Raw genomic sequence first — 26,908 nt, 5'->3', positions numbered from 1 at the left:
TCACGTTTTTCCACCACTGTTCCTGGTGTGCAGCTGGTGTGGGAGAACAGCAGCTTTGTGACCCACAGCCAAAGATACCTGCGCTCTGGTGCCAGCTCAGGCCTGAAACCCCTTTGGGAGCTGTCCTGTGGGGTGCTCTTGCAGTGCTCTTGCGGAATTCCCGATGGGATCCTGGGCTGCATTGGGAACTGCATTGGCAGCAGGTCAGGGAGATGATCCTGCCCCTCTACTCAGCCCTGGTGAGGCCAGTCTGGAGTGCTGTGTCCAGCTCTGGCATCCTCAGGGCAAGAGAGACACGGAACTCCTGGAGAGGGTCCAGCAGAGGGTGACAAAGATGATGAAGGGACTGAAGCACCTCAGTTCTGAGGAGAGGCTGAGGGAGCTGGGCCTGTTCAGCCTGGAGAAGAGACACTGAGAGGGAAACCTCATCAATGTCTGTCAGTGTCTGCAGGGAGGGATCCCAGGATGGACCAGGCTCTGCTGGGCGGAATCATGAGGAAGAACTTTCCTGTGCAGTGCCCAAGCACTGGGACAGACTGCCAAGAAAAGGTGTGGAGTCTCCCTCGCTGGCATAGCAGGGAAGTTGATGACGCACTGTGGCCTCTTCCAACCCGACCCATCCTGGGATTCTGAGGGACGGCGGGGACACGACGGGGACACTGCAGCGCGCGTGCGCAGAAAGCGCAGCTCCCGCCCCTCCCGTGTCCCTCGCCGCCTCCCGTAGCGGGCACGGAAGCGGCGCGCCGCTTCCGGTGCCTCCCGGTGGCGCCGGGGCCGCTCCGGGGGCAGGGTTGGAGCGGCGCCTCAAGGGCCGATTCCTTCTTCCCGCCGCGGCGGTGAGTCGGCTTCCTGCGTACCGGGGCTGGGCCCGGCCGTACCCTGCCCGGCTCGCCGTGGCTCCGGGGACAGCGGAACAGCGGTGAGCGAAGGGCCGGGCGTAGGGGCGCGGCTCGCCGGGGTGTCCGGGATGGCCCGGAGGAAAGCCCGTGTGTTCCGCGGCGCCAGGATCGAGGCACGTCGGTGCGAGCTGTCCTCTAGCATTTAAGAAAAACACTTACTTGGTTTGTGGTGTGACATCTAAACACTTTTACAAAGCACAGGAGAATAACTTGGCCTTTTTATTACAGAGACTGTAAGAAGATTCCCATCTGGAATGCTGCAAACTCCAAGGAAAGCAGCACAATCGAAGGTAAGTATGAATGTCTTGGGAGTTCAGGCTACTCCTCTTTGCACCTGGAAAATATTTTTAATGTCATAGTCTTTGATGGTTAGTATCTTCTTTGGTTAAACATGGATTGACTGCTTCTCTGGTATCTTTCTTCACTGCTTCTCTTGACTGTGTGTGTAAGTGGTGGGCTTGTTTCCCCACTGGCACCTGACTGAGCTCCTCTGAGATCCTTCCTATCAGCCTGATCTGGAATCCTTTGTGAACTCAGTCAGCGGTTTTGTCTGCAGTTGCCTTGCTGATTGCTGGCACTCAGTCTTGGACAGCAAGTTATTTCCATGCTGCCCTTTGCAGGGATGAAAAAAGAGAAGCACCGTGTCTTCTCTGTAGTCCCAAGATGCAGAACAGTCGGGTAACAGAGAGTAGAAATCTTTTAGTTCTGTGGACTTTGTCCATTGATAAAACATTGTAAAGGCAAAGAATTCTGAGAAGAGGTCGAGAAGGGAATACTGAGAGACTTTCAGGTAGTGAACCTGATTTGTTATGTATGAACTAGATCTGAGAAACTGCTCATTATTTTCTTCAGGGCCTGGTGATGTGAAGGTCCCTATGCATGGTGAGAGTACCGTGAGCTCTGTGTAAACTCACAGTCTGAACTATAAGTGGTAAATACCAGGAGGGAAGACAGAAGTGCAGCAACTTGTGAGGGTTGTGTTATGGCCAGTGGCAGGAATGTGAACAGGATTAAAATCTTCCATCATTATTTGCTGTCTTATTAAAGGGCCTATTTTGCCTCTGTGTTTTGTGTTTCTTTTTTGAGGAGAATCTCTTTCTGTGTGTGCCAGTAATGCTTGGAACTGGTTTTGTTTATGAAAAACTGTCTTATTTTCTTGGAAGGGGAATGTGAACCTCTGCAAAGTGGCTTTTCCTTCAAAGCTTTATCCTGGGCATAGAATCTCACGATCAAAAGCTGTGCCTTGACCACTTCTACTGTCAGTGCTGGCTCACGCTTTCCCCAGCATGCAGCTCAGAAATAAAAACTTGACCCTGCTTCCCCTCTGTCTCTGCAGACACATCTGCTGCCATGGTGAATGAGAAGCACAATGGCACCCTGCTCGTGCAGCTGGGGCCCAAACTGCAGGCCTACCCAGAGGAGCTGCTCCGGCAGCGGCGAGGCCACGACGGCCGGCCGGAATACCTGGTCCAGTGGAGCGTCGTCAGCTTGGAAGAGAGAGCAGCAGGAGGCAGCAGTGCCTCCTGTGCAGAGACCAAGCCAGAGCACATCTCCATGTGGATGTCTGCAGAAGAGGTCGGCGCCAGCTGCCCGGCGCTGCTGGGCCGGAGGAGGCCGGAAGGGCCGCGGCTGAAAGAGGAGAAGGCGCCCGGTCCGTTGGCCGCGGACGTGGCGCTGGACGAGGCCTCGCTGCTGGAGATGAAGGCCGATGTCAGGAGCCTGGTGCAGCGAGCCGGGCGCCAGGTGGCCGAGGCCGGGACGCCCGAGTGCTCCATCCTGAGCACGGTGCACGTGCTGGGCGCCTACGCCAGCATCGGCTCCCTGGCGGGCGCCTTCAGGGAGATGGGAGCCCTGGACCTGCTGATGAGGATGCTCTGCCACAAGGAGAAGCAGATCCGCCGCAGTGCCGGCGAGATGCTGCGCGCTCTGGGTGCCCACGATGCAGGTGGGGGCTGCTCCTGCTCGGTGCCGCTGAGGAGGTGTTGCTGGGCAGCTGAGGGGTGCCAGCCTTTGGGAGGGGTGAGATGCCTGGGAAGCAGCATGTCTCGGGGCTTCTTGGCAAAAGGGGAGGAATCAGCCTGCATCTTCCAGGCTTCCTTGGTTGTAGTTGTCTGGACTGCTCTTGGATTTAGAAACTCTCCCCTGCCAGGTTTCTGAGCTGGAATGCTGATTAACTGTTAGGAGGACTTAGGCCAAGGAGATTGGCAGAGTGTGGGGTGACTGCTCTAAGGTGTCAGTTGGAAAGTCTCTGGCCTATTCTTGGCAGGGAGCCTTTCCTCAAGCCCTGGATAGAGGCTAGTCCTCATTTAAGAGGTGCTGCCATGGCTTGGAATCACCTGATGAGGTTTGGGTGCACCTGGAAGGTTGCTGGTTGTGGTGTATCCCACAGGAAGTCCAGCTTTCCCTGTCCTAGTGCCTGAGTTCATGCAGCTCTGAAGTGGGGCAGAGGAGGGGCTGATTCAGGTTAAAACTTCTTTTCTTCCCTGGGACCCTGCTCTGGAATCAGTTGTTTGGGGTTGCTGCTTTGTGAGAATCTCACAGTGTTAGGAGTAGAAAAAGTACACCATGGAGCAAAATGTTGCCACTCCAGAGGGACAGAACATGGATCAGTTGACACGCAGCAGCAAAGCTGTTCCTCTCCTGCAGCTCCATCTCTCACAGGGAGGGTGGGGTGAGGGTTGTCTTTCTGGGGCCTGAAGAGTTTTTGTTTTGTTGTTGTTGCAGGGAGCCGGGCCTATGTCCTGCTGTCCCTGAGCCAGCAGGATGGCATTGAGCAGCAGGTGGACTTTGACAGTCGCTGCACCTTGCTGGAGCTGTTTGCTGAGATCATGTCCTCTGCAGAGCACTGCATGTCCTTCGAGGGGATTCACCTCCCGCAGGTAGGGACGGACCGGCCACCAGCCCCGGGCCTGTGGGGCATGAGGGGCCAGGAGCGGTGGGAGTGGGGGAACAGGGCTGGCACCTTGTCCTGGCCAAGAGGGGAGTTTAAGGTGGGCAGGTGAGCAGGACCGGGAGAGCTGGCACAGGACGTGGGCCTGGTGAGAGGCTGGGGGTGGTGCAGAGGTACCTGGAGAGCCCGGTCTGCGAGCAGGGAGGGGAGGGTGGGCTGAGAGGTCTCCGCTGCTGCCAGCTGGTCTGGAGCTCTCCCGGGAGCCTGCCTGGGAATGAGCTGGTGGCTCAGAGAGAGCAGGGGGCTGGAGGTGCTCTGCAGGCTGAGTGAGAGCTGTGCTTGTTGCAGATCCCTGGGAAGCAGCTGTTTGTCCTGGTGAAGCGCTACCTGTGTGTGACTTCTCTCCTGGACAAGCTGAGCAGTGGCGTGGAGCAGGGAGAGGAGCAGCAGGGCTGTGCTGTGCCCAGCCCTGTCCCTGAGGAGAGGAGCCGTGTGAAGCAGGAGTTTGAGTTCAGCATGGCCATGGCAAACCTCATCTCGGAGCTGGTGCACGTGATGGGCTGGAGCCACAGCCACGAGGCAGAGCCACTGCCCCAACGGGACCTGCAGCCTCGCCCCGCCCGCTCCATCTTCCAGCACAAGGCCTCAGCCAGCTCTGCTGCCCAGAAGCCTGTGTTGCCATCAGATCCTGGAACTCACAAAAAGCAGGGCTGTACATTCCTGACTGCATCAGACTTCGCAGACAGCAGTGACTATGTGGAGTACTTGAAGGCAAACCTGGTGCATGGCATGCGGGTGCGCTTGCTGGAGGACTGTGGTGACGTTAGAGCTGGGGAGGAAGGCGAGTTTCTCCAGAGCACGAACAGCATGCACACAGTACAGGTAGGTCATGGGGAGACTTGCTCTGATTGGAATGGCAGAAGGGAGTGGCTGGGGTGACCGATAAATTCCTAATGATGCCTTTATGTGCAGGATGTTGGACAGTAGGTGTAGCATAATGTGTATCACTGTATGCATCTGTCATAGTTGCATGGAGGGCTAGTCTGGTTTTGCATGGGTTGTGCTGCTAAGATTTCTTAGCCTCTAAAACAGGCCTTACTAAGAAGCCTGTCTCCATCTTTCTTACAAGCCCTCTCTAAGTATTGAAAGATCACTGTAAGGTTTCCCTGGAAGCTTCTCCAGGTTGAACAACCCCAGCTGTCTCAGCACTTCCTCATAGCAGAGGTCTTCCATCCCTCTTACTGTTTTTGTGGCCTTCCTCTGGACCTGCTTCAACAGGTCCATGCCTTGTCCTGAAGTTTTCAGAGCTGCATGCAGTTCTCCAGGTGGGGTCTCACCAGAGCAGGGCAGAGGAGCAGAATCACCTCCCTTCACCTGCTGGTCACACTGCTCCTGATGCAGCCCAGGATATGGTTGGCTCTTTGGTCTCTGAGTGCACATTGCCAGGTCATGGCCAGCTTTTCATCCACCAGTTCTGCTAAGTCCTTTGTAGGGCTGCTTTCAATCCCTTTGTCCTCTAGCCTGGATTGGTACTGGGGTTTGCCACAACCCAGGTGCAGGACCTTGCACCTCATGAGGGTCCCACTTCTCAAGTTCATCCAGGTCCCTTTGGATGCCATCCCATCCCTCAGGCGTGTCAACTGCACTGCTCATCTTGGTGTTGTCAGCAAACCTGCTGAGAGTGCAGTCAATCCCACTGTTGTCACTGATGAAGGTAACAAATGGTATTGGTCCCCATACGGACCCCTGAGGGACACCACTTGATCTCCAGCTGGATGTTGAGCTGTTGACATCTGGATATGATCATTCAGGCAATTCCTCATCAACTAAATGGTCCATCTGTTGAATCCATATTGGTGATTGAGAGAGATGGGGACAACTGACTGGTGATCAGAATCTGAATTTATTGTGGGCTACATATGCTTATATACCATTCTAGGAAGGCTAGTAATTTTTTACTACAATGATTGGGTTGATCATTGTACAATCTTACACATTTTTGCAATATCTCTTCTACTTGCAGAAATTGATTTAGTCTTCTTCCTTGTCACCAGTCTGATCCAATCCTCTTGCAATCTTCAAAACTCTGTTTTTTCTTGCCAAGGCAAGAACTCTTATGCTAAAATCTCTTATGCTAATCCAAAGTACTCTCTGTCTTTGCACCAAAAAATCCATGTCTCTCCAATTTGAGGAGAAGGATGTTGTGGGATTGCTGTCAAGGGCCTTACAGAAGTCCAGAAAGGTGACAGCCCATAGCTCTTCCCTTGGCTACTGATGTAGTCACTCCATCATAGATGGCCACTAGGTTGGCTGGGCAAGACTCTTCTCTGGTTTTCTGGAATCATCTCCTTGTCTTCCATGTACCTCAGTTAAAAGGCTTTTCTAGTTCTGGTCCATGCGTTGGTGATGTTTCTATTCAGGTCCCCTCAGCTAAGTAACTGCTTTACATCTTATTTTTAAATGGTTTATAAACCTCTTTTATAACCCACTGTATAAATTGCAAAGGAAATGTATTTCATACTGATTCTCTCTTTGTCCTTATACTTCTTGTTTTCTAATATCTGTGTTTTCCTAGAATTATGATTTCTGTTTCTTATAAACTTGTACTTTCTTTTAATGAACTGGGCAGGTGGAAAGAGCACCAAGATCCTTTCATATTTTTCTCCTGTTGCCAGTGTCATACATTTCAAAGGGTTTTCACTTCAGTGTTGAGCTAAAGTGTACTGTTAGCTTCCATTCCCTCTGTCCTGTTGGTCCCTTGGGTTTCCCATCCAGGCTTATTTTCAGTAAGTTGTTTGTCAGGTTCACACTATTGACAAAACCAGGTCAGAATGGCAATTGGGCCGGTCCATCATGAATGTCTCTTACCCCCTCTCATCTTTCCTTTGTTGCTCTGATTGCTGTTGCTTTCCTTGTCTCTCCAAAGAAAGAATTTCACTGTTGTGTCGGTCCTGCAGCTGTAACTTTCCCTAACTCCTTTGAAATGGCACTTGGTACATAACTAGTTTAGAGCTCATACATAACTAGTTCAGAGATACATTGAAGACTGTTTAGTGTTGTGTGTAGTTTAACTCGATTTCCTTCCATACAGTGCTTTCCCAAAGCCTGTCAGCATCTCATCTGTCCAGCACAATGGGTTCACAGTAGCACAGATGTAAGTCCAAAAGAGCTCAGCGAAACAGGCAAACCATATGTTTTTCTGTTGTTTTTTTAAAGCTACTGACATGTTGTACTTGCTTTTGCTGGGTTCTCCTGCTCGGAAGGTTAAATGCAACACTATGCTATGGGAAGCCATAGAAAATCCTTTTCATTTTTGAGAGGCAACTTGGACCAAGCAGAGGAAACAATTGCTGCGTTTGAGACATGCTTGTCAAGAGACTAAAACCTGTTAGAGAGGGTTGATGAATGACCAAGGTTATAAAAATGCCCTGAGGTACTTTATATACAGCTCATCTGCCTCGAGGTCGTGCTGGTTGTGTTCTTCCTTTGTCTGCTTTTCCCAAGGCACCTGCAGCTTGGCTCTTTTGGAACAGGTGTGATTAACTGGATGCACTCATGCCTCTGTTGCTGTAATAAGTGAGATCTTCAGTGGTTGCAGGCAAAGGTAGTGGTTTTTAAAAACTAAAGATCCAGGTGTAACCAAGGCAAGAAGTTAGTAAAGATGGTATGCCTCAAAACTGGACAATGTGTGTGCTGAGATCTGTACACAAATTGTGTGGTCTTCTACTCGTCCCCAGGCATTTGGAAAATGGGAGGACAGCTGCAGCAAGAGGATTGAACAAGTGAGCAAATCTGATTGTCTGGATTTGTTTCACCCACAGGTTTTATGGCAGTCAACAGGTCGGACCTACTGGATGCGTTGGCAGATACTGGAGATTATTGGCTTTGGGGACCAGTGGGAAGATCCTGCTGCTCAGAAAAAGGAATATAGTGTGAGAAAGAGCTTTAATCTAGACACAGGTGAGATTGTGATGCATGTGTATATCATCTCTCTATTTCTGATTATCCTGTGGGATAGGAGTGGTGACGTTTATATGGCCAGACACATGGCAAGTAGCAGGTTGGGTTTAGAAAGCACTATTAGTTGTAAAGCTAATTAAGGAATTGTATGGCTTGTGATTGAATGGAGTATTTTTGAACCCTAGACTTCGGTCAAGATGTATAATAAAAGTAATGATATAAAAAGCATAAAATTTTATTTAAACTGCAACTGGCACAACTTTGTGTTTGGATTAACTGACCAAACTGCCAAAACATGAATGTAGAATTTCTTTGAGATAAAGCTGTTTAGGGGCATTCAAGTCCCCTTAAGTAAGTGAAAAGAATTTTTAAAAACATCGACATAGCAACAATTTGTTTAACTTCATACTGTTAAGCTTTTAACAAGCTGTTAAAGTATTAAAGAGCTGTTTTTGTAAGACATCTCCTAGAATCATTTAACATTGCCCTTGCACTGGGAGAAAATAAAAGGCAGAATCCAGACTTCAGATATCCCTATCTTGTTCAGCATCTGACATGATTCTAGCCAGGAAAACTTATTAAAATGACTATTTAATCACAGCTGTGATCTTTTAGGATATCTTTTCTGTAGAGTGGTTTGGATTTACTGGCTGCAAGAAAGAATGTTGATGAGATTACCAGCTAATTACACACTTAGAAAATATTCTTATTGCCAGTTGAAAAGATGGTTTCTTAAATGGCTTTTACCTCTTGTAGTTAAAGGCTTAACTTCATGTCAGTGTGAAGTGTCTAACTTAAAACAAATAGCTTTCTCCTTTTCATGGTCTGATTTTGGGAGAAGCAGGAGCTCTGTTTCACTTCTGTGTATAACTCTTTCCAGGCATCATATCTCACAAAGAATATGAATTGAAATGTGGGGTGTGCAGCAGAGGATGGGGGAGTTGGCAGAGCTGACAGTGCCCTTCCTTGCTCTGCTCCCCAGCAGTTCCACAGCCATTGCTGTGCAAGCCCTTGGGGGGGCTTTACTCCCTGCCTTACCTGGGGCAGCGGCTGCCCAAGGCTGCAGAGACACTGAGCCGTGCCGAATGGTGGGAGCTGCTCTTCTTTGTGAGGAAGCTGGAAGCACAGGAGCAGAAGGAGATCACCTGTCTCATCCAGCAGCACCAGGGAGAGCAGGTAGGGGCCAGTGCCTGCAGCAGGAAAGTGGAAGGAGGAGCAAGGAGAGCAGCAGGGAAGGGACCAGGCCCAGAGGAGGTGGCAAGTGTGAGCTGTGCAGGGACAGCCTGAATGGGGCAGAAATGGGAGGGTGTGTGGCGATGGGTGAAAGCAGGGGGAGCTTGGCCCAGCAGAGCAGTGAGTGGAGATGAGAGGAAAGGCAGCGTCCCCTGACTGGAGGAGTGACTGTCCAGCGAGGTTTGGGCGGGCGAGGCAAGGCCGTGGGGTCATTGTGCCAGTTGCAGCTGGGTGGTGAGCACGGGTGGGAGCTGGGCTGGGGACAGCCAGGGCAGGGTGGCAGTGGGGAGTGGCCCTGGACACGTCTGGCGGTGCAGCCTTTCTGTCCGTCGTGCCGGTGGCCGCCACGAGGGGCGTGGGGCGTGCGGCGAGCCCGAGGTTAACTTGGCCCCATCGGTGTGGCTGTCGGAGGTGGATGAAGAAGGCCTGATGCAGCTGTCGGTGCCTGCGGAGCTGGCGCAGAAGGTGCTGCAGGTCCTGGAGAAGCGGTGCGAGGGCAGCTCTCTGCGTGACCTGCGAGGCTCCCGTGTGTACGGCAGACACTTCCTCGCTCGGGGGGCAGAGCGGGATGGTGGAGGGAGCAGCGCGGTGTCCTCAGACGGTGGCGGCTGCGGGAGCACCGGCCCCGAAGGCGGCACGGCCAAGGCAGCGGAGGGAGACCTTTGTGCAGCCCCAGGGCCGCCCCAAGCCCGCAGTGCGGCAGTGAAGTCGGATTCGCAGCTGTTCAGCGAGCTCTTGGAGAGGGAAGGGCTGTTCTTGCCAGAGGCGACGGAGGAGCAGAGCCAGGGTAATGTCCTGCCACACGCTGGGGCACAGGCGCGGTGCTGGCACCGCTGCCTGCACAGGGGAAGGCTCTGGGCAGGGCACGGGGGCCGCGCAGCCAGGGGTTGCCTGAAGTGGGGGTGCCTGTTGGGTGTCGGCTCTGTGGGTGTGGGGCACCCTGGGAGCTGCTGGAGGTGTCGCCGCTGCCCTGACGCCTCCGTCCCTCCGGCCAGTGCTGGGCAGGTGCAAGGGGCTGAGTGAGAGCGGCTCGCTGGCCGAGCTTGCAGCTGCGGTGGACGTGATCCAGAGCAGCAGCTCGGCCGTGGGGCTGCGCTTAGCTGGGCTCAAGCACATCGTGGAGATGCTGGAGGAGGAGCCCAAGTCGGAGCAGCAAGTCGGCGCAGCCCAGGGCGGGCTGGGCCCCGGGAGTGCCGGGTGAGTCGTGGGGTGCTGCCCAGCCCTTGTGCTGGCTGGGGAGGGCCCTGTGGGCAGGGTGGGGGACAGTGCTGAGGCGGAAGAGCGGGAGGTGGCAGTGGGAGTGCGAAGGGCGGTACGTGCAAGAGGAGAGGTGGATTTTGTGTCCCTTTGTGGCAGGCAGGCTGATTGGCGGGGCTGTCCCAGGTGCAGCGTGGGCAGGAAGGAGGTGGCTGGCAGGGCCCGAGGTGCTGGCGTGCCAGCGGCACTGGCAGGAGGCTCGGCCTGAGTGTCCTGTCCCATGCAGGGAGAAGCTGGTGCAGGTGGCCGTGCAGCTGCTGAGCACGGAGGCGGCAGAGAAGGCGCTGGTGGCGGTGACGCTGCGGCTGCTGGCCGTGCTGCTGGCCCGCCACGAGTGGCGAGTGCCCTTTGCCACGGAGGGCGGCGTGCGGGCCGTGCTGGCGTGCATGCAGCAGCACGGCTGCTCCGGCCTGGTGCAGCAGGCCGGGCTGGCGGTGAGTGCCCGGGGGCGCCGTGGCCGGGCAGGGCTGCGCGGGCCGGCCCGGGGGTGCTGGAGGGGCCGCTGCCCTGCGCGCCGCTCTTGTCCTCGCAGGCCCTGAAGGTGCTGGTGGGAGCTGCGGACGGTGCTGCCGGTGGGAAGTGCTTGCCCTGGAACCACGGCGATGCACAGATGATGCGGGAGATCTTTGCCAGCATCGGCTCTGCCTCCAGCGAGGGCTCTGCCAGCCTGCTGAGTAGCATCCCTGCTGCCCTGAGCACCATGCAGAGGGTGCCAGGGTAGGGGCAGGGTGTGGGGAGCGGCTGAGGTTGGGGGGAATCTGCAGGGGGAAGGACGGGCAGGGCGGGCTTGTGAGTGCAGGGGGGCTCTGTGCCCGGGGGAGGAGAGTGGCACGGCTGTGTCCCTGCAGGGGCTCCTCAGGGCTGCAGAACGGCCTGCTGGTGGTGAACATGCTGATGGATGGGCACCGGGGCCTGGCGGAGCAGCTGGCGAGCTGCGATCTGCTGGCGGTGCTGCAGAGCTGCTGGAGGGACGGGCAGAGCAGCGGCTGTCCCCAGGCAGTGCTGGCCCTCAGCGCCATCAATCGCCTGGCAGAGCACCTGGGCCCGGAGGCAGCAGGTACCGCGCTGCCCACCCTGCCTGTGCCACGGCCCCGCGGGTGCCACGGGCAGGGCTGTCCTGACAGGCCAGAGCAGCCTGAGGGGCTGCTGCCGCTCGCGTGAGTGCCCGGGCCGGGCTCACGTGTCCTTGTCACGGCAGGCAGAGAGGTCCTGTTGGACCCGAAGGGCGTGCAGAGGCTGCTGGGTGGCCTGGACGACGGCGTCTTGTCCAAGGAGGTGGTGGTGGCCCTGGAGCGGCAGCTCTGCAGCGAAGGGCCTGTTCCCTCTGGCCAGGGGGCCCAGCTGCTGCAGGACCACAGCTGCTTCCAGCTGTTGCTGCGCAGCTTGGAGCTGCTGGGGACAGAGAAGGCCGTGAGCCTGAGCATCCTCAGGTGGGTGCAGGGGGAGTGGGGGGAGTCTGGGACCCCCTCAGCAGGTGTGTGAGTGCTGGTGGTCATGCTGGGGAGACCCAATGCATGTTTGTAGGTCCTGGTGGGGATGTTCTTCACAGGGAGCAGGCTCAGCCCAGCACGTAGGCAGGTGCTGATCGGAGTGTGCTGGGGCACAGAGCCATGAGGGGACACAGCAGCTGTGCCTGGCTGCTGGTTGGGACATACAGGGGCAGGCAGCAGAGGACATGCCTGGCTGCTGGTGGGGTGTGCAAAGTGCCAAGAGAGCCTTGGTTCCCAGTCCCTGAGAGGTGTCTTTGAGGCGGGGCAGGGAAGCGGGGCTGCCTGTAGCACTGCTGTCCGTGTGGCATGGCCTGAGCAGGCTCCCTCTGTCACTCAGGATCCTGAACAAGTTCCTGGACAGTTATCAGGAGGATGTGCTGCCCTGGCATGAGTGTGTGGAGCCCTGTGTGTCCTTCCTGAGCAGCCACAGCAGCAGCTGGGAGGTGAGGGGGCCCCGGGACTCGCGGCAGGCAGGGGTGGCTGTGCTGGCTGTGCCTCAGCCGGGCCCAGCGCTGGGCAAGCAGGGCCCCGCTGGTGGCAGCCTGGCCTTGTGTCCGAGGTGCTGGGAGAGGCGGGGAGCGGCTGTCCTGGCCGTGGCCACGTGCCCGGTCTGGCTGTGCCTGGCCAGGCTCTGGTAGGTGCTGGTGGGGTTGGGATGAGGGGAATGGAGCTGCAGCTCCAGCTGCTGGGGGGGCCCGGGGAGGTGCCAGCGGTGCCCCATCTGCTCAGGGCTGCGTCTCAGTAGGTGCTGCAGGAGGTTGTTGGCTTCCTGCACCGGCTGGGCAGTGCCAGCAAGGACTGTGTGGTGGTGATGTGCCACGTGGGCACCCACGAGGTTCTGTCCAAAGCCCTGGAGAAGCACAGCACAGTCCCATCGCTGGCGCCGGCCCTGCTCGACCTGGTGACGGAGTGTGAGAAGTATGCCAGGCTCTACAAGAAGCTGACGAGCAGCATCTTGGCTGGCTGCATCCAGGTGGGCCTGGGGAGGCACAGCTGCGCTGGGGATTTGGGTCTGGGGGCATCAGGCTGTCCTTGACACTGAGGGACGGCCTTGTGCCCTCTGCCTGCCACAGCCCTGCGTGGGGCGAGGGGAGGAGGGACTGGGGCCCCTGGTAAGAGCCTTGCCCATCCCACAGCTGGTGCTGGGACAGATTGAGGAGCACCGCCGGAGCCACCAGCCCATCAGCATCCCCTTCTTTGATGTCTTCCTGCACAACCTGTGCCGAGGTGAGTGCAGGCAGGGGGAGCTGAGCCCAGGCTTGGTGGCTGGAAGCTCCATGTGCTCTGCCTGCAGGCTCCAGCATGGAGGTGAAAGAGGACAAGTGCTGGGAGAAGGTGCAGGTCTCTTCCAACTCACACCAGGCCAGCAAGCTCACGGACAGGAACCCCAAGACCTACTGGGAGTCCAACGGCAGCACCGGCTCCCACTTCATCACTGTGCACATGCAGTGTGGGGTGGTGATCAGGTGGGGCTGGGCCGGGAGGGCTGTGTGTGGAGGAGGGGGCTTTGGGGATCTGTGCCAGCCGTGCCGCCGTGGCCCGGTCCTGGGGGCAGAGGGAGGTGGCCGGCAGGGCGTGGTGCTATCAGGGGCCAGGGCAGGGAGTGGGGATGGCTGGGCAGCCCCGTGTTTGCTGTGCTGCAGGGAGCTGAGCATGCTGGTGGCCAGCGAGGACTCGAGCTACATGCCATCCCGGGTGGTGGTGCTGGGCGGGGACAGCCCTGCCACCATCAGGACGGAGCTCAATGCGGTGAGTCCCCGTGGAAGTGGCGGGCTGGCCCTTGCTGTGCCCCGGGGAGCTCTGGCCCTGGTGTGAGGCCCGGGGAGGTGCCCTCGGGGAGGTGGCAATGGCAGGAGCTGCGCTGCCAGAGCCTCTGCCGGCTGCCTGTCACGCTGAGGGCTCTGTGCCTCCCTGCAGGTGACCATCCTGCCCTCGGACAGCAGAGTGATCCTGCTGGAGAACATGAGTCGCTTCTGGCCCATCATCCAGATCCGGGTGAAGCGGTGCCAGCAGGTAGGGGAGCAGGGGCTGGGCCTGGGAGCGGGCAGCGTGGGGCATCGGGGCTGTGCCCGAGGAACTGAGGGTCCTTCTCTCCCGTAGGGTGGCATCGACACCCGTGTGCGTGGCATCGAGGTGCTGGGTCCCAAGCCCACTTTCTGGCCCATCTTCAAGGAGCAGCTGTGCTGGCGGACGTTCCTCTCCTGCACTGCTCGGGCTCATGCCTGGAGCCAGGAGATCTGCCGAGACCGGGGGCAGCTGCTGCAGCTCTTTGGCAGGTGAGCTGTGTCCTGGCTGTGCCATCACGTCCCTGGTGTCCCAGGACATGGCTGGCAGCCTGTGAGGGGACTGCAGGGCTGGGAAAGGAGCAGCTGGATGTGCCATCTGGGTGGGAGGGGCCCTGGCTCCTTCCTGGCCACCAGTGGTCCTTCCTGGCCAGGGCCACCTTGGGATCCCCTGGGTTTAATCTGGGCTAACCCCCCAGAGCAGGATGCCGGGTCCCCACAGGGGCTGGCACATCCTGACAGAGGTTGGCCAGGCAGAGCAGGATCTCGTGGCCACAGGCACTGCACAGCCCCCATCTGGCAGGGGCTGTGGGGGCCCCAAGGGCCATTGGGGGCAGGTCCCAAAGACAGCAAGGGGTCCTTCCTGGGGGCTAGTGGGGCCAGTGAGCCATTGTGCCTTGGCAAGGGGCAGAGCAGGGAGCCGCCACTGCGCTCTGCTTTCCCATGGGAGTTCTCCAGCCCTTGGCACCGAGTGCTGCCCGGTCGCTGTTGCAGACTGAACCAGGCGCTGCAGCACGAGCAGGGCTTTGCCAACCGCTTCCTTCCCGACGACGAGGCAGCCCGGGCACTGGGCAGGACGTTCTGGGAGGCCCTGGTGAACCCCTTGGTGCAGAGCATCACCAGCCCAGGTACCCTGTGACCTCCGGGACCCACGTGTGCCATGTCCCAGGTAGTGGCACCTGGCTCTGAGACTGGTTGGCCTCGCAGACCCTGATGGTGTCAGTCCCCTGGCCTGGCTGCTGAGCGAGTACCTGGAGAGCGTGGAGCTGCCCCGCCGTGCCACAGGACACAGAGCTACCTTTGGATCCTGCGTGCGGCGCCTGACCCAGCTCCTGGTGCACGTGGACCCCGGAGGCCCCGAGGCAGAGGAGACCAGAGCAGCTGGTGAGCCAGGGGCTGCCCTGCCGTGGGGCTGGGTGGGCGCTGCTCCAGAGCACCAGGCTGTGGCCGTGGGGCTCCTCTGGGGAGCGTCCTATGGCACAGAGATTCCTGAGCCGGGGAAGGCTTGTGGTCATGCCCCAGCAGCGGCCTTGCCTCCCCAGCGGCCCCTCAGCCCTGCTGTGGCAGGTCAGTGTGCGGGGCCTGGCCATGGAGCCACGCTGAGCCTGAGGCTGACCCTTGGCAGGTGGGAAGGAGGGGAAGAACAAGGAGGTGCTGGCCAGGACTGCAAAGGCTGTGGTGGAGAAGTCGAGAGGCCTGTGGGGAATCTCACAGTGCTGGCGTGGCGTGGTGCAGCAGCAGGTAGAGCTTGGAGGGCCGACTGGGAGGGGTGTGGGACCTTCCCTGGCTGGTTGGAGCAGGGAGTGGGGTCTGGCAGTGGCCTGGGAGCATGGGGAGAGCACAGGGCTGCTGTACCTGGCCTCCACAGAGCCTGGAGCGATGTGGGACAGCCGTGCTGTGCTTGCCACCTTGGCACGGCTCAGGCTTCAGCCAGGCCCTGTGCCCAGGCCGATGCTGCAGGCCAGGAGCCAGGCCCAGTGTCAGGCTGTTATTTCTTGCTGGGCTGCTGCTGGGTTCCCAGAGTGCCCCCACAGCCCCTGCCCAGCCCTGGGAGCTGTGCTCCCACCTTGGCAGCCCCAAGCCCCAGGGACCCAGGCAGCTGGTGGTGGCAGGGCAGGGCTGGGGATGTTCCGAGGGGCCAGTCCTGCTGCGGGCTCAGCCCTCGCGCTGCTCCCGCAGGTGCAGCAGTTCCTGGAGGCGGCGGGGCAGGCGCCGGACCTTGCGGAGCGGTACTGCCGGCTGTACCAGCGCCTGCGTGGGGCCACAGAGGAGCTCTTTGGGCAGCAGGCTGCCTTTGTGCTGGCCCTGGGCCAGGGCTTTGCAGGGGCTTTGCTGCAGCTCTCCTTCCTGACTGCCCTGCACGTGAGTCGAGGGAGCGCGGCCCCGGTGCCGTGGCCCTGGGCACGGGCTGGGGAGCTGCCCCGGCCCACGGCACTGGGGCAAGCTCTGGGTGGGTGATGTCCTGCTCCCCCCGAGCCACAGAGGCCTGCCCTGGCAGCCTGGAGGGCGCTCAGCTCAGATTTGTGGTGCTCATCCCAGCGTGGGCCCGGCCCTGGTGCACTCCTGCCTTGGGCTGGTCCTTGGGCACCCTCGGCCCTTGCTTGGGAGTGCCAGAGTTTCCCGGCTGCTCCCCACAGGGACATTCCCCGGCCCTGTGGGCACCTGGTGAGCCCTGTGTGTGCAGCCAGCCCTGTCCCTTGCAGGTGAGTGAGCAGTTTGCCCGCTACCTTGACGTGCAGATCCAGGAGCTCCGCAGGGCTGCGGGCAGCACGGGGCCTCTGGAGCGGCTGCAGCAGTTCTTGGAGCCCTTTGTCGTCTTCAGTGGCCTGGAGCTTGCCCACAGCTTTGAACACTTCTACAGGTGAGGCTGCTGTGTCTCCCCAGAACCCAGGGCCTGGTACAGCGTGGCCTGGTGTGCTGGGGGAGCCTGGCCTGGTGTGGCAGTGGCGCTCCTGCTTTGCTTTTCCTGAGCTGTGGAGTGTCCGTGGGTGCTGCCAGGCTGTGGAATCACATTTCCTGCTGGGGACAGGGAGGGTAGAGGTGTGTGCTGCCGGGCCCATGTGCTGTGGGATGAGGCCAGGCTCGGGTCCAGCCCTGACTGAAGCTGGTGGCCATGGCAGGCTCTACCTGGGGGACCGGCTCCTGACGCAAGGGCCGTCTTGGCTGGAAGGAGGCATCGTGGAGCAGATAGGGCTGTGCTTCCCCAGCCGCTTTCCCCAAGATATGCTGAGCAACTTGGCCCAGTCGGAGGAGCTCCAGCGGCAGTTCTGCCTCTTCCAGCTGCAGGAGCAGGATAAGCGGCTGCTGGAGCTGGACACGGGCCTGGACGAGGTGAGAGGGATGTTCCTGTGGGGAGGCCGGATCCTCATGGGGATCCTGGAGCCTGACTTGAGCTGCCCTCGTGCCCTGTGCCCAGGTGCTGGGAAGAGCCTCAGTGGCAGATGTGCCAGAGGTGAAGGTGCTGGCCCTGTCCCCGCGCTGCTGGCCTGTTTCCCCGCTCTGTTACATGGATAACCCTGCGAGGTTTTTCCCGGCGGAGCTGAGCTCCCCACTGGATGAGTTTGCTGACTTCTGCCGGCAGAGTGAGTGCTGTGGCCCGAGGTGTGCCCAGAGCCTCCAGGGCAGCTCAGCCACAAGTGGTGGTGGGCTGGGAGTGCCTGGCAGGGCTGGTTCCCGTCCCTGGCACTGACACTGTCCCTGGCAGGCCAGAGCCAGCTGGGCTGGGAGTGCACGAAGCCCCGTCGGCTGCAGTGGACGTGGCTGGGCCACGCCGAGCTGCAGTTTGGAGACTGCGTTCTGCACGTGTCCACACTACAGATGTACATCCTGCTGTGCTTCAACAGCGCCCAGGTAGGGGCTGGAGCCACGGTGGGGCCAGGGAGGCAGTGGAGGCTGGAACGTGCAGGGCCGTGTCCTCCCTTCCCTTCTGGTGGGGTCTCCAGCGGTGTCTGGGGCACGGGACCCCGTTCTTAGGCGGGGCCTGTGGCCACTGAATCTTGGCCATTGCCCTCCCACCCCGTGCTGCAGGAGGTGGCTGTGGAGGCCCTGCTGCAGACTACAGGGCTTCCTGCTGACCTGGTGCACCACGCACTGACACCACTGACCCACGGCCAGGGTGTCCTGGTGGGGAGCTGCACTCTGGGGGGTGAGTGTGGGGCTGGGGACCCAGGGGAGGGGCTGGCCTGAAGCCCGAGGGGGTGCTGGGCTTAGGGGTGCATGAGCTGGTAGGGCTGGTGAGGGGCTGGGTCTGTGTGTTGGTGCTCGGGGCACAGGTGTGTGTCAGGGTGGGGCCTGAGGCCAGTGTAGGGCTGGGGGTGAGGTGTGGGGTGGGGCTCGGGGCCATGCATGGGGTGTGGGGCGGCGTGGGCGGTTGGGTCTCGGGTTTGTGCGTGGGTCAGGGCCAGGGGCCGTGTGCGTGGCTGTGGCTTGGGGCCACATGCGGGAGACGGGGCTGGGATGGCCAGGGGTGCAGGCAGCCATAGGGGGCCCAGCTTGGGTCCCTCAGCCACACGTTGTGTCCTGGGGCTCCTTCAGGCCCAGCTCGAGGCTTGGCTGAGCCCAGGTTGGGTGCTGGCTCCAGGTGCGCTGCGGCTGAACCAGGCAGCCCTGGCCCAGAGCTCCGGCCGCCAGCTGAGGCTGCTGCCCCAGCAGAGGTACCTGCGGACAGAGAGGGCCGAGGTGAGCGCCCTGGAAAGGAAGAGGAATGTCCTGTGCTGCCTCATCACCCGCATCCTCAAGCTGGAGAAGCAGCTGCACATCGACAATCTGGTGTTCAGGGTAAGGGGGGGGCACAGAGGGGGCACAGGGGCTGCACGGGGGCTGCAGCCACTGCAGTGGGGCTCCCTTGCTGCTGCAGGTGATCGATGCCTGTCAAAAGGGCGAGCTGGGGCCAGGGGTGCAGTTCCTGAGCTTTTGCTGCCACAGCGTGGACGTGCTGTCCTGCATCCTGCACCTGCTGAACCAGGGCTATCTCCGGCGCCAGGAGGGGAGGCCTCATGTCTTGGAATACATCTCTGCTGAAGCCACAACACCTCTTGGCGGCCAAGCACAGATGACTTTCCAGTGCAGGCCAGCCCATGCATCTCTGGAGGAGGACAGCAGAGACAGCCTGCATTGGTAGGGGTGCATGTCAGCCGGTTTGGAGGGGGGTGCATCTCCACCCTGCGTGAACATGACACGTTTCTCCACGTCAGGTGGAATCCTGGCACAGACAGTGCGGAAGAATATCTCATGGCAATGCTGCAGGTGCCAATGGGGCACACGCTCAGTCCAGAGGAGGCAAAGCTGCTCATGAACCAGACAGTACAGCAGGTCCAGGATACTCTGAGCATACCGGATGATGTTGCTCAGCACCTCCTCATGCACTGTAGGTGGAATGTGGATTTCCTGATCCAGTGCTATGTGGAGAACCGTGAGGCCCTGTTCATCTCCTCAGGGCTGCAAGTGCAGAATGTCCAGCCTCCCCCAAGTCCTGGAGTGCACTGCCCAGTCTGTGTGAGCCAGCTGTGTCCCACTGAGAAGCCACCAACCCTTTGCTGCATGCACTACTGTTGCAAGGTGAAGGTCCTGGGGCCTTTGGTTCCTGCTACTTGACAGGGAATTGCTGCTGTCTACTTGGAGCTGCTGTTCTTTGTCTGAAGGTGTTATCAGGGAATTTTTCAGAGCTTATCCAGTCTCTTTTCTAAGCTCACTTTTTTGTTGTGATCCTTCACCCCTGGTTTGTCTGTTCCCACTTTTGTGCTTTGGGGTACTTACCCATGATCTGTGGGGTTTTGTACACCCTCTGCTGGGTGGGGAGGGCTTCCAGGGTCATATGGCTGTGTTGAGGTCTGATGTCAACTCCTGTGCCCTGGCAGCCCTGTTGGAGGGAATATCTCACAACTCGCATTGAGCAGAACATGGTTGTCAACTGCACCTGTCCCATATCCGAGTGCCGTGCTCAGCCAACCACCGCCTTCATCTACTTCATTGTGTCCTCTGAGGAGATTATAGCCAAGGTGAAGCAGGAGGGGTGGTTGCTGGGTGTCCAAGCTCTCTTACGTTTTGGTCAGCACTATCAGATAATTTTGTTACTGCTTTTCCCCTTCCTGTTACCAAGACTGGCAGCATGACAATGGTGGCCAGCCAGATTTTGTCTTTTGTCTCTGATTATGGTCAATACCAGCTGTTCTGGAAAGCATAACATCAACAAAAGAGCACAGTGGTATTTCCTCTAAACATATCTCTAGCAACCAACATTTCAGGGACATCATTAGTTCAGGACTAGATGAGAGCTGTGGTAGCAGCTCATGACAAGTATCCTCTACTAGTGTGCTGGCAGCAATTAAATAATAATAATTAATAGTAGTAATAATAATAATATTATAAAAATCAAGGCCAGATAAAAACGTGAGCAATTTCATTTTACTGCTGGATCAGTGACCTCTATGTCCTTTCTCTTCATCAGTCTCTGGCTTTGAGCAGTTCAGGTTTTTGTGAAGCTGGCAGGAATTACCACATCAGACTTAATCTTCTAAGTCTGTGTGAGTCTACGGATGTCTCTAAACCAGGCTTTCTGAGCTCTGCTTACCTTAGGGCATGGTCATCAGGCTGCAGCAGTAGCTGCTTGTTCTAAAGCAGAAGCTACTTTTTCTGTTCTTTCAGTTTTTAGAGTTGAATGCCCTCCCCACAGCAGAGCTGTAGCTGTCACATGACAGACTCTTTGTTAATTGCTGGGCATAACAGTCTCTCTTCCTCTGCTCTGTTGTTTGACAGGTGTATCTTTTGTCTTGTTTTTTATATGAAGTGTTTGGAGAATTAGTGCATATATATGGACAATTAGTCCTTACTGCCTTTGCAAATCCCATAGTCACACCTGTCTGAAAGCAGGATTTAGTAGCCTCTTGCTGTGACTGTTTTATAAAAAGAAATAATTATTGCAGGTGGACATAAATAGCAAGTTGCTATGGTGCTCTCACTGAGATGTTATGTTTTCCTTTTGATCAGTAAGTGGTGTGGCTGGAGTGTTAATGTCCTTTACAGAGTCACACATACACTCATAGAATATTTTGGGTTGCAATAATCTGTGGAGGTCTCTGGTCCAATTGTGACCTCAAAATAACTAGATTATTGTATGAAGATCTAATGCTGAAATTATATATAAATATAAGGAATCTGGTTGTTGAGGTTGGGTTTGTTTTGTTTTTTTCCAATAGTAAGGCTAGTGAGATATGGGACCAGTTTTGGCAGAGAGGTTTGTAGTCTCTCTGCTTGGGTATATTCAAAATCCAACTAGACACACTCCTGCTTTAAGCTGGAGAGGTTGGATCAGGTTTTATTCCTAGAAATGCCTTCCAACCTCAGCAATTCTCTGAAATTAAACAGCTTCCAGATACAACACAGGGAGGATAGAAAAATGAACACAGAGGGAATGAAAGAGTAAACTGACTGAGTGCTGTTTTGTTGTTTGAGTGCTGTGTTTGTTTGTTTGAGCAGCTGTTTGGTGAGATGCATAGCCCATAGCACCAGACCTGCTTTTAAGACCTAACCATGCAGCTTCTCAGGCTTAAATCTCCTTCCTGGTTTCTCATTGCAGTACGAAAAAGCCCTCCTCAGACACTATGTTGAGTGTTGCTCCAACCTGACATGGTGCACCAACCCTCAGGGCTGTGATCAGATCCTCCTTAAGGATGGACTTGGTTATGGAGCAGCCTGTTCCAAGTGCTCCTGGATATCCTGCTTCAACTGCAACTTCCCAGAGGCAAGGCTGAGCTGGATCACAGGCTGTAATGTCTCAGGTTTGGCACGTACCCTTCTGCTTTTGTGTGATTGACTGATAGTCTTTTTCTCTCTCTCAGGCCCATTATCCTGCCAGCTGCAGCCACATGTCTAGGTGGGTAGATGATGGTGGATACTATGAGGGAATGACAAGTGAAGCCCAAAGCAAACATCTGGCTAAGCTCATTTCAAAGCACTGCCCAAACTGCCAGGCTCAGATAGAGAAAAACGAGGGGTGCCTGCAGTGAGTATACAATTTTGTTTGCTACTGTGTTTGTGACTGGGTGGCACAGTCCCTGGCTGTGGTGTAGGGGAGCACTGTCAGGAGCTGTCTGCAAGTGGCTGTCAGGGCTGATTCCCACTGTCCTTCTGCAGTATGACATGTGCCAAGTGTAATCACGGCTTCTGCTGGCGCTGCCTCAAGCCCTGGAGGCCGAATCACAAGGATTATTACAACTGCTCTGCTATGGTGAGTGGCTTGCTGTATCTCCTTGGTTCATGCTTGTGTTCAGAGGCCCCTGTAGCCTCTTAGAGATGGCAAGGATCTCCACTTGGGCCCATTACTCTGGGCTTTATGAATTTGCCAGTAATACGGCATTTCCAGGTGGCCCTGGTACTCGAGGGAAATTGCTACAAGTTCCCGTACCTTTCCTTTCAGGTGAGTAAAGCAGCTTGGCAGGAGAAGCGTTTCCAGGATTACAATGAGAGATGCACCTTTCATCACCATGCAAGGGTAAGGCCTCCTCCTTCCTTTGCAGATGCTGGCTGCTGCTCAGCCCTGGTGAGCAGGGCACTTCCTGTGGTGTCAGGGTCTTCTCTGCTTAGAAGCAGGCTTCACATCCAGGTGGGGATCACTGGATGATCATTTTGCCCTGGCTCTGGCATTAAGGAGTAATCCTTGGCTGCTTTCTTCTATTCAGTTTGTTGTGGAAACTGAGCACCTGATTTGAGGTGCCCAGGGGCTCAGAGTGGTGCAGGAGTTGGAAACAATAGTGACTGAAGGCTCAGAGCTGAGGTGCTGTAAAAAGGTTGAAGTGATGGCACAGTGGAAATTTCATAGTTGTATGCATGAAATGCTTTGCTGCTGCCTGCATTTTCTGGGATGGCACTTCAGAATGCTTAGCAATTATTTGTGTGGAAGGTGCTGTTTTTTTCAATCTCGTGGAGCTGGACAGTGATGTTGACTTTTTCCTCCCCTCCTTTGGTTATTGCAGGAATTTGCTGTAAGTCTGAGGAACAGTATTTCTTCCATCAGAGAGATGCCAAAAATTAGGAACTTGACCTTTGTTCTTGATGCCTGCAAAGTGCTAGAACAGGCACGGAAGGTAAGGCTGGGTAATATAGTCTTGCTGAGGTTTAGACTTAATTCTGTTGGTGTGTTTCATGCCTTTCTTAAAGTGAAGAGACACCAACCTTGCTCTTCTCCAAACAACAGGAGACAGAGGAAGCTTGAGGGGAGGAGTAGCATCAGAACAGGGGAAGAGCTCGTGTCAGTCCTTCCATGCTTTGAGTCTGAGTTGAGCTCTGTTTGCAGTGTTCCTTACAGTCAGGTCATAGGATTTGGAGCTCAGCTCAAGCTGACACCATGGAATCAACACAAAGCCTACATTTTGGGTTTTCTTCCACTGGGTTTGGTCCCTTGCTATTAGAAATGCCCCAGTGAAGGTACTTGGAAAGCTCTCCTGATCCTGTATTACAGTCAGGAAGTTCCTCTTGATGCTCATGTTACAATTTTCTTAACTTCATTTAATGAACTGTAGATATTTTGGAAGCAGTGAGTTACCTACTGCATGTCCTCATAGCCACATTAAAAATTATTTGTAGTGCAGCCACTGTGTGTGTGCAGTAAGCCTGTGATACCTTAGGCCTGTAATTCCTGCTCTGTCCTGAAACATCAGCAGGAGGTGGGAATTGTCTTTGCAGTACTGACTTTGCATATACACCTTGGTTTTGCAGGTAGGCTTGATTTTGAGAGAGGCATGTGAGACAAGGGTGCCTGACCCTATTGTCTTCTCAGTGTGGTAGCCCCTGAGTTTTCTGGGGTACATATCACTGTTGCTTGTTGCTGCTGCTACTGGATTTTCTGGTCCATTTCTTTAAATGGAAACAGTGATCTCATTCCCTGCTGGGTGCCTATATGGCTTTAGGAGTCATTCATTCATAACTGGAGTTTGCCACTTGATGAAATGCCTTTGTTGTGGGCTCTTTGTGCTGTATAGCACTATGCCTGCTTCCCTTGGGGTCCGTTCTCTTAGTTCACTGGCACTTTTGTTCAGCCTGGGCTGCCCAGCATTGTCTAGTCCTGTGTGCTGATGAGTTTGACTCTGCCTGCTGGTCTGTCACACTTGTTATGCATTTACAGTCTGTGTTCTTGTGATGGTTTGCAGGTGGGAATAATCAGTTATTTTAGATTTCAGTATAAAATAATTGCACATTTGTTTCCAGTCCTGCCAGTAGCTCTAGTTAGTCTGGTGCTGCTGTTGCTTGTCATAGGGGGTCACTGGGCTATGGCCAGAGGCCACTGATAATAATGATGTCTGGAAGGGTTTGATGCTGCTCCCTTGCCCACTCTGAAGCTGAAGGAGAGTGCATAACAACGTGATCTGTACTTTTCCAGGTGCTGGCCTACTCCTGTGTTTACAGCTACTATAACCAGGACACTGAGAGCATGGATATTGTGGAACAGCAGACTGAGAGTCTGGAGCTGCTCACTAATGCTCTGCAGATCCTTCTGGGTAAGTCCTGCAGCCTCTTTGAAGTTGTGCCTAGCATTTCCAGCTGTAGTCAAAGAACAGCAGCTCTGTAGTGGGGCAGTGGCACATATACCAGCACCCAGCTGGCCTCACTTCTCCCAGCCCATTTTTGCCTTCTTGATGTCATTTCTGAGGGAGTCCACTGGAGCAGTTTGGCTGCCAGTGGAGATTGATGCAGTAAAGAGCAACGTGTTCTGTTCTGAAAGAGGAATGCACATGCACAGGAATTCTAAGCAGCTATGGCTGGTTTCACAGTCAGAGCCAAGGACTTAGTCTCTGCTCAAAAGTGTGGGATGCAGCATGACTTTGTTGGCCTTGAATTGCAGAGGAAACCCTGCTGCAGTACCAGGACTTGACCACTTCCCTTCAGCTCCTAAAAGCAGAACATTTCCACGTGAGTTTGGAGTTGGTGCGGCAGATCAAGGAGCGTCTCTTTGCAATTCTCAGGCACTCCACACAGGTGAAGGCCTCCTGGCTGTTTGTGGCTTGTCTTGCTCTGGTCTAATTTGATTGTGGGCAAACTAAAGGGCTTGATCAGCTTAGGAGATAGACTCAGGATTGTGTGTGTGCAGGGTGGGGGTTTGCAGCACAAAATACACCCCAAATTACACACTGATTCTATCTCTTTTGGCTGTTCCTTCCTGCTAACAGGATTTCCATGTTGGGCTCCAGACTTCAGGAGATGCTGTTCAGAGAAAGCTGAAACTCGCAAATGTGCCTGCTTCAGCCCTTGCATGTACAGGGTGAGTTTTCTTAGTGGATGGTTTGGCATTTAGGGGAAGGTGAGTGAGTGCAGGCAAAAAGCAGGTGAACAGAGTTTTCTCCTGTGCTCACTGACATACAAAAGAGTGACAGACACTGATTATTTGCATCCTGTTTTGTGGTTTGAGGTAGCAATTTAAGTGACATAGTGGTGTAGGGAAAGCAGCAAAACCTCTGCTTGTATGCAGCTATGATCAAGAAAGCTCTGTCACTGGCAGACTCAGTATATAAGTTGCTCTCTTGAGTTTTTTTGGATGGGGATGCTGAGGCAGTGACAGCAGGGTGCTGTGGGGCTGGGTGGCAGCTGATGCTCACAGCAGAGGCTGAGGCTCTGCTCTTATGCTCTCCTTCTCAACAGGCAAAAACGTATCATCCTGTGTGACTCCCCCAACACAGATGAAGGTGGCAAGGAGGTTGAAGATGAGGAGTATGATCCACAGTGGCAGGAAGACTATGATGATGATGATGATGACCTTGATGAAGACAACTTTATGATTGATAACGAGTCAGATTGTGATTCTTACTTTGATGATGATGATAGCTATCGTAGCTAACACTAGAAGTATTCTGTCACCTAGCCTGCTGCCTTGGACCTCTGCCTCTACTTAGTCTCAACCAGTTTGTGTTCATGTTTTTCCTCAAAGGCAGGGAGGAGCTCTCAGGTGGAACAAAACATTTCCTCTGGGAGGTTTCTTGCTCAGTGACTTTTGAATGTGCAGGAACATGCTCTGGGCAGTTGGTCTGTGTTACTGTGGCCACCTCCTTTAGAAAGACATCTCCTTGCCTTTTTCCCTTTTCTCCAGTTCTGCCTATAGATATGTAATTGAGTTAGAAAGTCACAGCCCACCTGCAGAGTGAGGACCACTTGCCACCTTGTCCTTGGTGTGCTCTCCCCAAGGGCTGGGCACAGGGGAGGGTGGCACATGTCCCAGCACGGTACTGTCTAGCAATGGCCAGTGTCTAGAAATGCTGTAAAAATCTGCATTTACACTCAAAGCCTCCCAGCTGGAGCTGGTGGGATACTCTCTAGCCACAGATGGATGTGGTTTGGTTCCTCTGGTTGAGAGGGGCTGCATTTTTGCCCCTTGTTGGAGTTCTCTTCTCTGTTGTGAAGCAGGAAGGGCTACTATGAGTGATACAAGTTTGCAGGATTGTTTAAGTTTATAAATATAGGCATGCAGATATATTTTCTATACATATATATATATGCAGAGGTTGTTCAGGTAATATGTATCTTTACAAAAAAATATGAAAACTCCAAGGAACAAGAGTTGAAAAAAAGTTCTGTTTAAAAAAATAAACAGTTTTCTTCTAGCACAAGCCTTCTTCTTGTTTGTGAGGAACAGGGGAGTGGAGGGAGAGCAGGATATCGTCAAGTGAGGATGTGACCTGGATGTGCTTAGCCCAGAGGTTGTTTGTGAAGTTAGCATGGGTTTGGAATCCTCACCCAGACCACACAGTCTACCCTGCAAAGTGGCTTTTCCTGCCTGGGCAGCTCAGGGAACAGTGAGAGGGTATGGGGAGGGATGGGAAAGAGGGCAGGGAACCAGGCCATACAGAGTGGTGGGGTTGGTGTTTCTGGGACCAGGTGCTGCTTGTTGATCCTTGCATGTTGATGGAAGTGGTAACATCTGGTGCCCAGCAAAAGGCATATGTGGGACTGCTTTCAGGGCTTGAGGGGTGATTTGGGGATTGTTTTGGAGATACAGGGCTCTTAGGCCTTGGATATCAACTGGGGGGATGTGGGCTTCCTATGGGATGCTGGACAGGGAGCACCTGCCAGTACAGACCATGAGGGAAGACTGATTTTTCCACTTCCCTGCAGCTGGTAGCTCCTAGTCCTGTAGAGTCATGGTGGAAGTCCCAGCCCTGCTCCCCATATGTAGCAGTGGGTTTCCTGTGACACTTCTCTGGGCCCTCAGGGGGTGGGGGTGCCCTGACAGCCTTGTCTTCCCCAGTGGGACCAGTCCTTGCAGGAACAACCTGAATTTCCCAGGTTGTTGGGGACAGAGCAGAACATCCTAGATGCCTAAGCTGCTTATGTGGAGACTCATGTCTCCAGCTCCTCATCCACTTTTTATATTTTATTCAGTTTATACTGAAAGTCGTGATCAAACCTTGCTCT

The 26,908-nt window shown here is 55.4% G+C and overlaps 1 protein-coding gene across 3 annotated transcripts; it reads left to right on the top strand.

Annotated features, from left to right (window-relative positions):
• The first annotated feature begins 749 nt into the window (after positions 1–749).
• LOC102106274 (cullin-9) lies at positions 750–26,097 on the top strand. 3 transcript variants are annotated; one of them, XM_088052787.1, is made up of 42 exons: positions 750–836; positions 1,128–1,189; positions 2,236–2,844; positions 3,624–3,778; positions 4,138–4,671; positions 7,611–7,749; positions 8,732–8,925; positions 9,394–9,769; positions 9,978–10,179; positions 10,466–10,673; positions 10,772–10,956; positions 11,088–11,296; positions 11,438–11,669; positions 12,067–12,172; positions 12,475–12,702; positions 12,866–12,956; positions 13,024–13,195; positions 13,373–13,478; positions 13,647–13,742; positions 13,830–14,005; positions 14,507–14,640; positions 14,720–14,896; positions 15,138–15,253; positions 15,692–15,874; positions 16,216–16,373; positions 16,633–16,843; positions 16,929–17,094; positions 17,217–17,362; positions 17,540–17,657; positions 18,093–18,289; positions 18,369–18,628; positions 18,706–19,069; positions 19,369–19,509; positions 21,087–21,251; positions 21,349–21,512; positions 21,644–21,737; positions 21,927–22,001; positions 22,483–22,593; positions 23,886–24,003; positions 24,348–24,481; positions 24,673–24,764; positions 25,142–26,097. In XM_088052787.1, the coding sequence occupies exons 3-42, from the start codon at positions 2,250–2,252 to the stop codon at positions 25,335–25,337; spliced, it is 7,524 nt and encodes a 2,507-aa protein (XP_087908913.1). In that variant the 5' UTR covers positions 750–836; positions 1,128–1,189; positions 2,236–2,249; the 3' UTR covers positions 25,338–26,097. The 3 variants fall into 3 exon arrangements, with proteins under 3 accessions (XP_087908913.1, XP_087908915.1, XP_087908914.1); XM_088052789.1 differs by having other exon boundaries at positions 759–919; positions 8,735–8,925; XM_088052788.1 differs by having other exon boundaries at positions 759–919.
• Positions 26,098–26,908: the final 811 nt, after the last annotated feature.

This window comes from Pseudopodoces humilis, chromosome 3 (assembly GCF_049639895.1).
Source record: "Pseudopodoces humilis isolate 2021_Gansu_Grassland_sample_001 chromosome 3, ASM4963989v1, whole genome shotgun sequence".
Classification (NCBI taxonomy): domain Eukaryota; kingdom Metazoa; phylum Chordata; class Aves; order Passeriformes; family Paridae; genus Pseudopodoces; species Pseudopodoces humilis.
Note: the sequence above shows the minus strand (reverse complement) of the source record. Positions and strands in the feature narration are given on the sequence as shown.